The 15,172-nt window shown below is 41.9% G+C and overlaps 1 protein-coding gene across 1 annotated transcript in view; it reads left to right on the top strand.

Annotated features, from left to right (window-relative positions):
* rapgef6 (Rap guanine nucleotide exchange factor (GEF) 6) overlaps nucleotides 1-13,509 on the top strand; it is a 60,586-nt gene extending 47,077 nt beyond the window's left edge. The window contains exons 21-31 of the mRNA XM_035526973.1: nucleotides 819-1,030; nucleotides 1,873-1,996; nucleotides 2,861-2,884; nucleotides 3,659-3,876; nucleotides 4,946-5,125; nucleotides 5,828-5,968; nucleotides 6,115-6,261; nucleotides 7,017-7,227; nucleotides 7,934-8,370; nucleotides 8,740-9,027; nucleotides 9,523-13,509. Of these exons, the coding sequence (XP_035382866.1) occupies nucleotides 819-1,030; nucleotides 1,873-1,996; nucleotides 2,861-2,884; nucleotides 3,659-3,876; nucleotides 4,946-5,125; nucleotides 5,828-5,968; nucleotides 6,115-6,261; nucleotides 7,017-7,227; nucleotides 7,934-8,370; nucleotides 8,740-9,027; nucleotides 9,523-9,545 (2,005 nt within the window). The 3' untranslated portion in view covers nucleotides 9,546-13,509. The remainder of the gene's footprint in view (nucleotides 1-818; nucleotides 1,031-1,872; nucleotides 1,997-2,860; nucleotides 2,885-3,658; nucleotides 3,877-4,945; nucleotides 5,126-5,827; nucleotides 5,969-6,114; nucleotides 6,262-7,016; nucleotides 7,228-7,933; nucleotides 8,371-8,739; nucleotides 9,028-9,522) is intronic.
* The last annotated feature ends 1,663 nt before the right edge of the window (nucleotides 13,510-15,172 follow it).

The following is a 15,172-nucleotide window of genomic DNA, read 5'->3' as shown; positions in this document are numbered from 1 at the left end:
AGGAGCTCCAGTGGCTTGCCCATTGCCGGGTGCCGCACTTGGTCAATATCCCTGTTGTCATAAGCAGTGGCTTTGCGAACATGGTGACATCATATTGCTGCGTGTTTGTTGTATGTGTAGAGGCAAGGCTGTCTGCTGCGGCTGGTAGCAGGGAGTCAGAGAGCCTGGCTCTGGTCACTCTTCAGTTCTCCTTCTATGCAAGGACCTCCAGGTCTTTTATCATGTGGTAGAGAAACATCTGCTTTGGGTTAGACACTGGGTTATTATGTTGACTGCTAACACAAGCTTGTTTTAAGGAATAGGACGCCATCTCGGCAAAGTCCAGTCCAACACCAGTCACCCCAACAATCTGCCTTGTCTGAATGGCACTGAGTGGTCTGGGGAACATTTCTTTTAGGTCATTTAGGTTGGCACAGTAGTCCTAGTAATCCTAGTAGTCACATTGTGTTGTTGCACAAAGAACTGCTGTCAGAAGCTTTGGGTTTTGATGCCATCTGCTTCCTGAAAACTGGTCCGTCATGGAGAAATATCACCAGGTTAGAAATTCAGTAGTCAATAATGGTAGACAAGTGAATACCTCACCTGTAATTGGACAGTGTTGAGAACCATAAATTGGGCATTTAGTGACTGAAACTCACCAGAGCACAAAACCTAAAGAAATACAAAGCAAGACTAAAACTGAATGTGTAAGGTTTTTTTTTTTTTGTACACATTATTGACCATGAGCATGTTATGATTTTTATTTTATTTTATTTTTTACTTAAAAAAAGTAATTCTGTGTCTACGTGTTGTGTGGGTGCGTGTCCACCTGTATTTAGCGGGATGAACCTTGCCCCTGTTGCCCGGCTACGAGGCACATGGGAGAAGCTACCCAGCAAGTATGAGAAGCTCTTCCGAGACCTGCAGGACATTTTCGACCCGTCCCGCAACATGGCCAAGTACCGTAACATCCTGAGCAGTCAAAGTGTACAGCTGCCAATCATCCCCCTCTTTCCCGTGGTCAAGAAAGACCTCACGTTCCTGCATGAAGGTTTGCACACGCAACACCCTCCATCTCACACACACACACACACACACACACCAGCATTGCTCAAGAAATCGGAAGCTGTGCTATCCTTGCTGATACGAAGTGAAAACTTATCGAGGCTGTTTGATGCAAACTCGATCATATGTTTCTCGCTGATGTTTAGTTACTGTTAACTAATCCCTTCATGACTGGCAGGTTAAAACCAGAAGTCACATGTAGTGTGACAATTAGTACTGTGAAACAACAAACCAGTCATTATGAACTGTGTTTAAATGTTACAACCAGACACACAGTTGGGTACAGAATGAGTAACAACTGAATTTGTCCTCATCCTGTACTTTTCTATCAGCCCTCAGCCTTCCTCTGGCCAGGCTTGCCTCACTTCCTCTTGACAGGTCACTTCCATTTCTCTTTTCTCAGAATTGCTTAACTGCTACGGAAGTGAAGATAAGAGGGAGAAGTCACATGGCATGAGAGTATTTTTCTAATCAGAAGTAGATATTGATTATACAGAAGGCACTTGATCAACTTTGAGTCAGTGTGAACGAAGCATGTGGCAGGTGTACATCCAGTCTAGTGGCTTTCTCTAGGCCAAGAAACAGAGGTCGCCTTTTCTTAGCCTTCCAGATAAAGATCAACACAACACAGTACTGTGCTTTTCTTTTAATGTAACGTGGATTAGGCTTCACTGCTCTCTTTATATGCTAAACTTTAAGAGAACAAAGTAAAAAGGTTTAGCTCAGTTTAACTGAAATGGAACGTAATGTAACACTAATTTTCTTCATCTTCTTTTTTTTAAAACCCCTCATTGTCCAACTTCTGTTTCTATTTTTTTTATCACAAAGGTAATGATTCGAATGTGGATGGCCTGGTGAACTTTGAGAAGCTTCGAATGATCGCCAAGGAGATTCGACATGTTGTTCGCATGACCTCTGCCAACATGGACCCGGCACTCATGTTTCGGCAGAGGTTTGTAACACACACACATACATATATCTCTCTCTCTATCTCACGCATTGTTTTAGCCTGTATGGAGCTTTATCGATGTGTGCATTAGTGTGTACACAGTTTTCTTCCCGATGGTGAAACAGTAACTAACAGAGGTGTGTAGCTCAGGTTTATAAAGTGAAAAACCTCCCCAGGATTTTGCTCCAACCACCGGGCAGGTGAATTAAGTGGGTGAAACCAATCGAATAAAAATAATGGCAGGAAAAATTATTTTGAAACATTTACACTTCAAATGAAAATTTAATAGTCAAAATGCACATTGTTCTGCAAGAACACTAAGGAATCCTCAACCTCCATGCATCACTACAGTGATTGTGAAATACATCACTGACCTGCCATATTAGAAATAATGTTATCATGAGAAATAACATAATTATGAGGCCATGTGATGCAGACCTTTGCTCTGAGCTAACAATAGTGGGTCTAATAATAAACTGATAGATCATTCTTTAAAAAATAAAAATCTAAGGCACATGGCTAACAAATGCAGACACTGCAGGCGGTACTGAAAAGTCATTTTGGTAAACAATTTTAATATTTGAATAGGTCAGTGTTTCAGGGTTGTTTTTGGATGTGGCATTCTGCTAAAGTCCTGTTCATTGGATGATCCTGGTGAGGTCATGTTCATTATAATACTGGAGCTAGCCTAGTGTTCTACAATGGCCACATGCTTGTCACAAGATGGCATACAAAGTCTTTGGTGGTGGTTTCCTGTTCTGACATTTGCGTAGACGGAGCGTGGGTGGGGCAGTGTGCCTCTTTCTGATTCTTTCTTTGCCCTGCTACCCTCCTCTCTCTCCCTCCTTTCATGGCTCTTGCTTGTAGGAAGAAGAGATGGAAGAGTTTAGGGTGAGTCTCTCTCTCGCGCTCTCTCTCTCTCTCTCTCTCTCTCTCGCTCTCTCTCTCTCTCTCTCTCTCTCCCTCACACTGTCTTTCTCTTCAGCTGCATTCCTGCATGCTCTCTGTGCATCATAATTAACCCCTTCATCCCCATGTCTGTATCGCTCATGTACAAACAGAAGCTTTGAGCTCTCATGTGGAGGATCCAGCCATGGCTCTCTCATCTATATTTTTATTTTAATAACCCTTGTGGCCTCATGTCAAAACCTTTTTTTCTTTTCTTATTTTTGATGGCCCTCTTTTATTTGAGCATGGTACATGGTTTGAGCCAGACCCTGGTTGCATGGTTAAATCAGATGTGTTCTAGTATGCAAAAATGCAGTCAAAATTCAGGTCGATGGAGCAAGTGCTATGAACACAGTCATTACACTGCAGCTGCCATAGGCATGACAGCCTAACACAGCGAGCATCCTTCTCCAATGAAGTGACTTCTTTGGTAAAGCCATGATGGCAAACAGTAACTAATGTAGGTATAATTGATGGAAAGCCAGCACCCATTATCAATTTTTGCCAGCAAATTAGTTTAAACTCCCCAATTAGGGACCCCCAAAAACCTAGCCTTCAGTTAGGGAGCTTGATATAAAGACCAATGGTTCGAGCTGGCTCCAAACCTCACGTGATTTAGCAGTTGCCATCCATTTCTGTTAATTCGCTTTCAACACTGCGTGCACAGCAAGACGGGCCTTTCCCTCCTTCACAACTCTGACCCCTGCTCTCCCTCAGGTCCTTGAGCCAGGGCAGCACTAACTCCAACCTGCTGGACGTGCAGGGCAGCCACAAGAAGCGTGCCCGACGCAGCTCCCTGCTCAATGCCAAAAAGCTCTACGAAGACGCACAGATGGCTCGCAAGGTCAAGCAGTACCTGGTGCACCTGCAGGTGGAGACGGACGAGGAGAAGTTCCAGATCATGTCACTGCAGTGCGAGCCGGCCTACAGCACACGTGAGTCTGCTGCTGCTCACCTCGGCCAGATTAAGTCCAGTGATCACGGCTGGTGACTCAATGGCGCACTTCATCCAAAGATTCTAGCATGGCTTAGAGTCAGTATAATCAGCATAATAAAATATAGGAAATACAGAAGAACATGTATAGGAACGTGATGGTGCAATCTGGTCTGCATATAGAATGTCAGCCAAGGTTTAATTTTTGGGTAAGGTATTCCTTTAAGACAGCCTATTTGAATTTCAGTGCATTTTTTTAATGGGTTTTTAACAGGGCTTTTTTGATGTTTTTTTAGGACGCCTAATGTATTCTTGGGTGCTTAATAAATCCTGGAACAAGCAAAGTAAATTTGAAAAGGAAACTGTATTGCAGGTTATTGCTGGCCATAAGCCGCTTTGATGAAAACGTTGTTCTTGTGTTGCGACTGCCATCTGGTGGTGCAGAAATTACGTAGAAGACTAGGCACCAAATTATAGCCCATACAATATATACTATTGTCACTGACTGCAACCAAAGTTGACATGCTAGTAGAACTGTATAACAAATGCAAATTTGAAAATATAGTGTTATACAATCAAATTGTTTAAGCTGCATTCTGCATACTCAGTAATGATGATTTTAAAGTTGCGTGAAAAAGATTAGTCATCTTTGTCATTTATCAAAGTTAGGTTGAATATTTTGAGTTCAACTTTGTAAGCTCTGATAAGATGCCAAGCTAATTTGCTTGTGGTTAGGTCCAGTAACTAATAAACTGAGATGGTCACAGCAGACTTCATGATTTTGCTCACCTGACAACAAGTTTCCATTTCCTTGAGGTGTGGTCTCATTTCATATCAGCATGCCTTTAGCTCTAGTTCTAGTTATTGCTCTATTAGCTGTTTCTCTGTCAGTCATGCCCAAAATCAGGGGATGATTAGAAACCTCCACTGGCAGTGGTTAAATGATGATCTGCAGACCTCCTGCTTCCACGTGTCCTCAGCGTAACCTCTCCCTTTCCTTGGAAGAGGTTGGCTGTGGGCCTGTTGCCTGCCCCGCTTGCTCATACCTCTGCTGTGCTCTGTGCCCACAGTGTCGAAGAACTTGAACGAGAGGAGGTCCACCAAATCGGACATGTCGCCCGTGTCGATGCGCTCGGGTGCGTCCGCTGCCAGGCCCCAAAACCGCGTCTCGCAGGTTCTGCAGGTGCCGCCTGTCAGCCTCAACCCTCTGCGCAAGAAGAGTATTGCTAAGGACCTGGCAGGCATGTACGGTGAGTGGGCGCCTGCGGACCATCGCACATGGACACTGGGCTCGGCGCTGTGTTCTCGCACTTTGTGGCTCTCTTCATCTGTCATTTTAATCTTTGTGAGTTGTTAGCCAGTTGAATCTTGGCTTAATAAATATTGCCCCCTGGTGGTCATGTTTGAGGAAAATTAAAGCAGTGTAGGGATTAAAGTAGTGTACTAATGTAGCCATTTACATGACACGAGTGGTTGAATGGCAGCTGTGCTCTGTGTCACTCCTAACATAACTGATGAGCACTCTGAAGTTGACACTGCACTAGTAACAAGGTATTTTTCCTCATCCCTCATTAGGTTGTTTGTAGAATTTTTACTTCTCTGAAACAACTAGTAGTTCAACAACATTGCTTTCTAATGGTTTTGGCAGTCCATGCATTACATCAAAGAGCTTTGTCAATTTTAAAGATTGTTTCAAAGCCCTTGGGATTAAATAATTAACAAATTTAAAAATAAATTTGTCTTAAACATTGCCAAAAACACTTAATGGATTGGAGCTGTTGGGGGACATGTAGCATTCTGCTTTGCTTCAGTGTTGGAGCTGTTGGGGGATGTGTAGTGTCCTGCTCTGCTTCAGTGTTGGAGCTGGTGGGGGCATCCTGCATCCTGCTCTGCTTCAGTGTTGGACCTGGTAGGAACACGTTGTGTCCTAACTAGTCCTCTGTGCTCTGCAGGCTACAGCTCACCACATGTGATGAAAAAAACACCCATTTCAGCAGAGGAAAGTAATGGGAAGAAGTTAGAAGAAGGTGCATCTACCGTCTCTTCCCTGCACTCAAGCCCGGCAGTATCGCCACAGAGCTGTCCTCGCAAAGGTGATGCCTCACACAAACACACACACCCCAGGATTACACTTCATTCCACCCACTGAAGCAGATTACCAGAGTCGCAGCTCTGAGACGCGTCTTCAAAATGGGTGCGTGACTGCTCACCACTTTCCATGGCGTCATCTCACTTCCAGTGGGCGGCGTGGCCAAGTCTCAGGAGTGTGGTCAGCTGAACCTGTCAGGCTCGTCGTCATCACTCGCCAGCGAGGCCAGCAACAGGGCGGCGGCAGGGTGCAGCACAACAGGGAGCATGGTTGGCGCACGCCGCAGCTACGGCATAGGTGGGACTTTTCTCCACAAGCAGATACAGCGGATGACCCAGCATGGCCGAGGGCAGGCCGCGTGCCGGCAGACAGGGGCAGCCTCAGAGCTCCACTCGCCTCCCCCACCTGAAGCCCCACCTAGGAGGCGCTTTCCATCACCCTTCAGGCTTCTGCGGGAGAGGAGCAGGTCCAGAGATGGACAGGGAGGATTAGGACAGGGCAGCAGCACCGTTAGACAGCCAGAGAGCACAGAGAGGACAGAGACCCAGTTAGCAGAGCCCCTCCGAGCCTTCAGCTGGCTGCACAGGGAGAGACACAGCAAGAGGAAGACTGTTCAGGGGAACAGAACTGGATAGGAAACCTTTCAAAAATTCCAACACATCTAAAAGATATTTTGGAATATTAGAAATTCTGTGGTTTTTAAGGAGATACAAAGCTGGAGTAAATACAAAGAAAGAATTCAGCAGCAAACATGCATTTAAGCAAATGATTAAAATATGGGTTTCTCAAGGACGCCAGTGTTTGTACTCCGTCAAACCAGAGCTTTCCACACAGACAGGAAGCAGTTTTAGACAGTTTTAGTCACTGTTCCTAATTTCTTTGCATCGTTCCTCATTAGAAGTGTTTGATTTGTTTGTTCGTTGTCTTGGTCATTTAAGAAATAAACGAGTTCCCATCCTAAGGTTAACTTTGTTTTAGAAGCACTCCCTCTCCTTGCTTCGAAAAAGCTGACGTAAACGCCCTCGCTGATCTGCCATGTGCATATGTGGCAGGCTATGCCCTGATGCCGGCGGCCAGGCTGGACCAGTCGGACTCGAGCCACAGCGAGATCTCCTCGCGGTCCAGCGTCGTAAGTAACTGCTCGGTGGAGTCGGTGCCCGCTGGCACGGCTGAGGAGCGTGGAGGCACCAAAGCCAGCAGCGAGGCGGAGACGCAGGCCCACAGCCAACAGCCAGCCTCCAACCACTGCCCGCCCTGCACTAGGTACAGCGCCTCCGAACCCTCCCTCTCGCTTCCTTTCTCTCTCTCCCAGAACACCAGTCCTGCATCAACATAGAGGTTAAGGTGCAATCTCACATGCTTGTTAGCTTTGAACTATTAAAAACAGTTAGGAATTTCAACACAAATGCAGAAAACGCAGCAATTTTACTGGGTCTATGTGTTATTACGCATTCTGTTGGATTAATAACATATCCCCTTTTTATATGAGAGGTTTTCATTCCCACCACGGAAAGGGTTTTGTAACAGAGAGCCGATGATTCCAGCTTTCACAAGCTGCATGAAATGAAATGTAGTGATGTGTATCTAGGTGGCGTTTCCAGATGTCAGCTTGTCTTATTCTCCATGGACTGTTTTAACACAGAGTAAAATCCTGTGGATCTTTTGAAATATTATTTATTTCTCGCTGTAGTAAAACATGCAGTGATGCCAGTTCAGCCAAGTAGGTTTTCATGATCTTGGACAGACACGGTACAGAAGTTGTTTTACTGGCACAGCGTGGATGAATTTTAATCTGTACCACACACCAGTGTCTCCAAACATATTTAATGAACTGGTAACCTTACTACGTGGTTGCAAAGTGATGAGCGGAGAGCAGTCTAGCCCTTTTGTGAGCTTTTGTTCTGATATTGTGTGCTTCATGTTTTTATCTGTGTTGTATATTTTCATTCACTTGCGCACTCATTCTTAGTTCATCCTTGGCGAGGCACACGGTGACGAGGGGTTCCACCTTCACCTCCCCCACCAGCGGTGAGGAGCTGGCCCCGCCTGACCCCGCGTCCACCTCCGAGGCAGCTGACAGTGGCCGCGGCAGCTGGACCTCCTGCTCCAGCAGCTCCCATGACAATGTGCACAGCCTTCAGGCCCAGCGCAACACGGACCTGGCCAACCATAGGCACCTGCCCATGGGTGGCCCCATCGCCGAGCTGGAGGTGGGGCCTGGCCGCTCCAGGCAGAGCTGGGCTCCCTCCAGCGCACTCCCCAACACCTACGAAGGAAGCTACAGTACCGTGAAGCGAAGGGTGGCCGAGCGTGGGGGGGAGGGAGGTGAGGAGTCTGCAGATGGGCAACCAAGCACAGACGGTGTGTACAAAACGGTCACGTCGAGCACAGAGAGAGGACTGATAGGTGAGAGGCTGTCCCTGCAGTGTGACAGGAGGCATGCAGATGGTCCTGGTTATGTTTTTGTAGTTATGTCACAGCAACAGCAGATTTGATGCACAGTGCTGTCCTCGTAGAAATGGCTCTTCATACAAATCCTTTCAAGCCAACATTGAAAGAGGAAGGGTGCTCAAAAAAAAAATTATACTAAAGAAAATCAGCACCTCAGCAAAACCCTGCCTGCCACAAACCTGCTGCTGTCGTTGCTCTTGCCTGCTCTAAATGTCTTTTATTTCCTTTATGTGCTCTGTTACCTTGTGAATATGGCATTAATTTCCGTGCTCCGTTGTCTCCTGTTTGCTTTCTGTTCTCCCCTCCCTTCCCGCTCGCCGGCAGTGTACTGTGTAACCTCGCCCTGCAAGGACGATAGGTACAGGGCTCCGCCGCCGACCCCGCCGGGCTACCAGGGGCTGGCCCTGGGCGACGCGCAGGTGCAGGAGGGAGGAGTGGCGCGGCTGGCCCACATAAAGCCGCCCGACTATAGCGTGGCACTGCAGAGGTCCAGGCTACTGCTGCACGGCCCAGCAGCCCAGGCCGAGGCACGGAAGCTGGTGCCCGGGCAGCGCGGCTCCCTTGCCATGCCCCACACTGTAGTCCTCCAGACACTAGCAGATAGCGAGGAGGGTACGTGCCCAACACGTCGACATGGCATGGTGCACAGGTGGTATGGCACCGGCTTGCTGCAGCTGCTGTGTGCTATTGGCTTCTCCATGGCAGCTGCTGTGTGCTGATTGGCAGTCTGGAAATGAGCTTAGAGATCTGAAATTGCTGTTAGCATCTGTTTAGGCTGTTTGTGGCAGAGTTACGGTGACGGAAAGACACTAAATTGGTCATTCCATAGTAGGGCGTATTGTAAATGCATCTGTTAGTTTTGAAAAATGGAAAATTAGTTAAGCAAGATTATTTTTAACCAGCCACAATGCATTGCCTGATTTTGGTGTTTCTATGGGGTTTTTTTGTTTGTTTTTTTGTAGTTTCTTGTAGTGTAATGTACTCTTGTTTCTGGTTGACAGTAGTTTTTTGGGACTGGTGATTTCTTTTTTTCTAAAAAAAACAAAACAAAGAAAGTTACTGTTTTTCACTTAGACTTGTTTTTCTTTCATCTTTTGTGTCTTGCAGATGAGCAGGTGTCAGCGGTGTGACTCCAGCAAGGGGTGTGTGTGTGTGTGTGTGTGTGTGTGTGTGTGTGTGTGAGAGAGAGGAACAAGGGGTCCAAAGCATTGAAGACAGCTTCATTATGTAAAGCCCTTCATGCTGAGCACATTCTCCTCAACACCACAAGCAGTGCCACACAGACCCAGCAATGTTGAGCTTTTCATTTTTCTTTGTGCCATCTTACAACCCTTAAAGCCGCACCCCTGTGTTTTACCAAATGGCACACACTAAAATTCAAGAGCTCATCAAAGACTTTTTTTTTTCATTTTGCATCCTGTTCTGTGAAGCAAAGGAACAGAGTTCATTTGCTGTGTGTCACACACCTCTGTTTTTAGCCAAACATCATTTTAAACCAAGTGGCTATTTTTGTTGCTATATATATAAAATTTTATTTTTGCCAATGAACAAAATCTTGCAGAGTTTACATATTTTAAACTTCATGCAAAAGGCATGAATACTGTTTAATTCAGTTGTAAAGCTTTACAACTGAAGAATCTTGTTTATCTGTTGCTAAGTGGGCTTTGTGTGTGTGTGTGTGTGTGTATGTGTATGTGTGTGTGTGTGTGTGTGTGTGTGTGTTTTATTGCACCTCATCAAATGTTAAGCTCTTAAGTGATACAAAATTTAAATTTTCATGATTTTCTGGATAACTTAAATAATGTGCATCGGACCAGAGAATTTTGATGTGTGTACTATCAAAACAGTATTGGTACATTTACAGCTTATGCAGCTATTATTATTATTTCTCAGTTCAGAGAAAAATCAGCATATAACCATTTAAAAGACCTGTGAGCCTTCATCGTTTATTCTAGGTCCTGTCCTGTCAGGGTGTTTACATAGTTGGAGTGTACCAGGCCACGCTTCAGCTTAAGTCACTCCCATGGTAAGAGGCGCTCTATGTATAACTGTTCTGTAGAATACCTCACCTTGAATGTAAATCCTAAGCTTGGATTTGTAAGCACTTATATTTAGTGGACATTCTTGACATGCCTTTCTCATCATTGATACATTGATATAATTGGCTTGGATATTATTTTTTATATTTGTGCAAATAAGCACAACTAGCTAGAGTAGCATGATTTCTAGAAAGAGTTTCATGTTTCAAAATGGCCTGGTCTGAGAAATGAAATGTCAGAGAAATTTTATATTTTAGGAGTTTGACTTTAGCTGCATCTCAGGCAAGACTGTGCATGCCATCTTCACTTAGATATTCAACTGCTCGGTTACTCAGAGACCAAATTGTTAGGTACTTCTGTGGTACACTGCTATCTGTCTGTTTAGGAAGTAGTAGTATATGCTTATCAGAGTCATTGGTTTTTGGGGGGGGTTAAGTGTAGCTGCTGCAAAATATTAAACTATATAGCGGCTGCAATGGCACTGTAGAGTCACAATAGTGGAATAATTAGGCATGTGTCCAGATCTAAAATGTTTTTACAGTGAATGTGTTTACAGTGATCCTTAAAATTTGTTTACAGTGTTCATTGGAGCTAGCTGTCATCTATGACGTGTTGAACTGAAGTGTATTATTTTACTCTGCCAGGCTGATTTGGAGCTTTTTTTTTTTTTTTTTGCTTTTTTTTCTCCCCCCCCCCTTTTTTTTAAAGCAATAACAATTATGTAGATGCATCTGTAACAGTTTGGTTGTCCATTTTAATATACTTGGTACCTCATACACCATCTCAGTTGTAAATGATCTGTAAATATTCATTTTGCTACTCCTCCTTGTGTATATATATATATATATAAAGAAAAAAGTCTTTGTGTCAAGGGACAATATATTTATATGTTAGATGTGCATTTTCTTTCCTTATTAGTTAATGGCATTTTAACATTTTGTATAGTATTTTAAATATACCAGATTAATTGTTGTTGCTTTCTGCAAGTATATAAATATTATTTGTACATTATATTCTAACTAAACCTTAGTTATCTAGGGTTAAGATGTGGACATATTGTATTATACCAAGGGATAAAACTGGAATATTAATTTTTTCAGATTTTCTTTCCCAAACAATGACTTGAAGATATTAATGGTAATATATATAAATATATTCATATATGAATTTTTACATATATTTTTTTCTTTGTTGTAAATTGTTATTGATCATGTATAGTAGAAAAGAGCCCTCTATAAAGTCTGTATTTTTAATATTTTACTAAAATAAAAGTCATGGTTATGAATGCCCTGCCATCAGCACCACCGTTGCTCTGTTACCTGGAAGAAATGCAAACCCCATGACACATGCCTTTCTCTTAAAAGTCCACGTTGAGATCTTTCTCTTAAAGGCCCATGTTTAGAACATTGTTTGCATTTGTTCTAATTCGGGGTTAAAGTTGAGCTGCACAAATACAAGGACAAATAATGCAGTTTCTCTAGGCTCTTTCTTTAGTGGTTTCTTGAAACCTGTAAATCTGTACATGTAATAATTCTGATGTATAACAAGATGACTTTTAAAATTTAGTGAGTGGCTAATGTAACTTACCCCTTGTGGTCCCATCTTCACAACCAGCAAAAGCTAACATGGAAACTATTTTGTTGTTTTGTTCCGACAACTGCATGACGGTCCATAATAGTTTGCTTACCTTATTCTTACTGAAAGACATCTTTAAATGTCTTAGAAAGTCTGTTCAGTCTCTATTTGCTGGTTTATTAAAATGCACCCTCCATGTTCTGAATATGAAGAAATAGAACCTCTTAAATCCATGATCAGGAACTGGTAAACCTTTTTGTGTTGACATCAGATTTCAGGCTTAACTTCACAATTGTGGGCAAATTAAATTAAATTAAATTTGATTAACAAAGTGCAGTGGTACTCTATTGATGTGATGGATTAGTTTATTGATCTCACAGTTTACAAACATTAGCCTTTGGTAAGTCTTTGAATTTCCTGAGGGAGAATGCCAGTAGCCTTTCCTTCATCTACCACTTTATTCTAAATCCCCAATTTTTGGTTTGGAAGTTTGGAAGGGGTTGTGACTGCCATGTGTTGAAATTCTAAGCTGTGTACCAAATGCGAACTGCTAATGGGGTAGTTTGTGTAGCACTCAGATATTTAGTGTGAATTAGTTTCAGTAGTTTAGTTTGTTTTTGTTTTTTAAATCATTTAACATTAATAGAGAAAACTGTTAAATAGGAAAATTGTGGTCAGATGGCCCAAAAATAATTGTTTTAGGATACTGGGTCAATTTTCCTACAAAACTAGGCTTAGGTTTTGTGAACAACAGAAGCCTTACCCAAGTGTTACTCATTCATCGCATATTGTTGACCAGCTGGAACATTTGTCTTTTTTAAACAGAGAAATTAAATGTACATTAGACATTTCAGATCCAGCAAATGCACACCAAACTCCACGTAGCAATCACTAATTCTGACCAATAATTAATTCTAAAAATGATGAGCACTTATTTAAAATGACTAATAAATGTGATGTTCATTACAAGAGATATTTGTCTATGGTGAAGATATTTAAAAATATGTTTTTGTCTTTTTAGCTTCATAACTGGTGAGACAGCCATCACATTCTGGTTTCAGGTCTATCAAAAACATAGCCCAAGGCACCACTGTGAGAATCATCATTTGCTTTCTGCTGCTCTGTATTTGTCTGTTCTCATCAGAAGCACAGGAAGGCAGCCATGATAACCTAGTTGAGCAATGTAGCACAACTCCAAATGTTCAATCCTAATCCTACAGTCCAGTTTTTTTTTTTTTTTTTTTTTTTTTTTTTTTTTTTTTTTTTTTTTTTGTTTACTTCCATTGTCTTCACGTTCTCTTATCCATGGCACTGCTGTTGTAAACATAATCTTATGTCTTTTAGAAAGACATTTTCGTGTATTCTCTTGTATTTCTATTAATGATTGTAAATAATTTGTATATTCTTGTTTGATAGAATGTTACATGGAATACTACAGCCAGTAATGGGGGCAGTAATAAAATGTTTAATGTTTAACCTCTGCATGTCTCAGTAATTACTGTTTCTCTTTGTAATGGTCTGGTGGAAAAGACACATGGATAAACTCCAAGTGGGATACAAAAGAAAAGGTGTTTATTGGCTCCCAGTGCTCTAGTGCAAAATATTTTTTTTTAATCATATCCAATCAAAAAAAACAAACAAAATATTCAAAAAGGAAAATTTAGTATTTACAAGTTCAAGGAAAAATCCAGCAATCATAACCTCTTCCATATCACTCAACTTCAAAACCATCACCTTGAATTTTCCCTGAGAAAATTATATAGGGAAAAACAGGAAATTAGGTGACATCACTTCCTGTCTGGGTGGAAAAATTCCCCAATTTGGAATCCCCAATTCCCCATAACGGGCTATGATTTCTTTTCCCTCCAAAACAACATGGAAAAATAATCACAGGTAAGTTAATTTTTCTCTTAACCTACTTTTGTTTCACTTACTTATACAAACTTTCCTGGCCAGATAAACATTAAACTTAAATTCTAGAAACAGAACAGTATTTAATTTCACCTCTTACAATAAATTTCTTTTTCCCCCTCATTAAATTAAACTTTTTCGATGCATGTTAATCACTCAATAAATCAAGTCAATAAAGTTTGATGAAACAAATTGTGTTAATTTACATGCATGCACACACATATATATATATATATATATATATATATATATATATATATATATATATATATATATATATATATATATAATATGCAGCATTGACACACAAGACCATTTTCAGTAGCTCCAAATTTGATGCCTCATTTGTATGTGGTGTCTGTTGCTGTTGTCTGTCAACATGACATGAGACACGTAGCCAAAAACCAGACAGACCACCAAGCACCATAGTAGTATACTTTCTTCAATAAAGATGTCTAGAAAAGATTAAGAGGACTATATGGACCACAGTCAACACTATTAGTATAAAAAAACTACGAAACAGACACACCTAAATGACCCCAGATCCTTTACTATAGTTTGCAATCCACTGGTAACCCTCAAGAACAGAAAAGTTAGGTTACAGTTTGTTGAAGAATAGGCCCATGTGATAAAGGCCTACAGAGATCTATGATGGTCCTATCTCAGATGGGATGGAGGTGGAGCGACACGAGAGTGCTGGAATGAGTAATGTGTGGGGAAGAAAATGAACCTATGAACCCATCTATACACAGAATTGCCAGTTTATTAGGTACAACTCAATCCTTTTTAGTCAATTCTATGTTCTCACTTGTCTTGTTCTCTGGACAGCTCAGTCATGAATGACCTTTTTTTTTTTTTAAAAGATAATGTATGGGTATTTGATTAAAGGTGCATAAACAGTACTAACAAAGGGCCAATACAGTATAAATATATATTAAAGCACCCAGCTAAAACTTGTCCTTTGGTCAAAAGATGAACACATTATACAGGACTCCAGTACAGTTAACACCTGACTTCAGAGTACAAGGGTCATGCCAGGAGATGTGGATTACAAATTAAAATTGATTGTAAAATGTAAGACTGCGTATGAGGTATTGATATATAGCTGTATCTAGTGATCACTGGGTTTAGCTGCCACTGGAACCAGTTCACCTGTGTTTATCTATTAATTGACTGGGTTTATTGGTGATCTGACTGGAATCAGTTCACCTGTGTTTATTGATGATCTGACT

Source organism: Electrophorus electricus, chromosome 6 (genome assembly GCF_013358815.1).
Source record: "Electrophorus electricus isolate fEleEle1 chromosome 6, fEleEle1.pri, whole genome shotgun sequence".
Classification (NCBI taxonomy): Eukaryota; Metazoa; Chordata; class Actinopteri; order Gymnotiformes; family Gymnotidae; genus Electrophorus; species Electrophorus electricus.
Note: the sequence above shows the minus strand (reverse complement) of the source record. Positions and strands in the feature narration are given on the sequence as shown.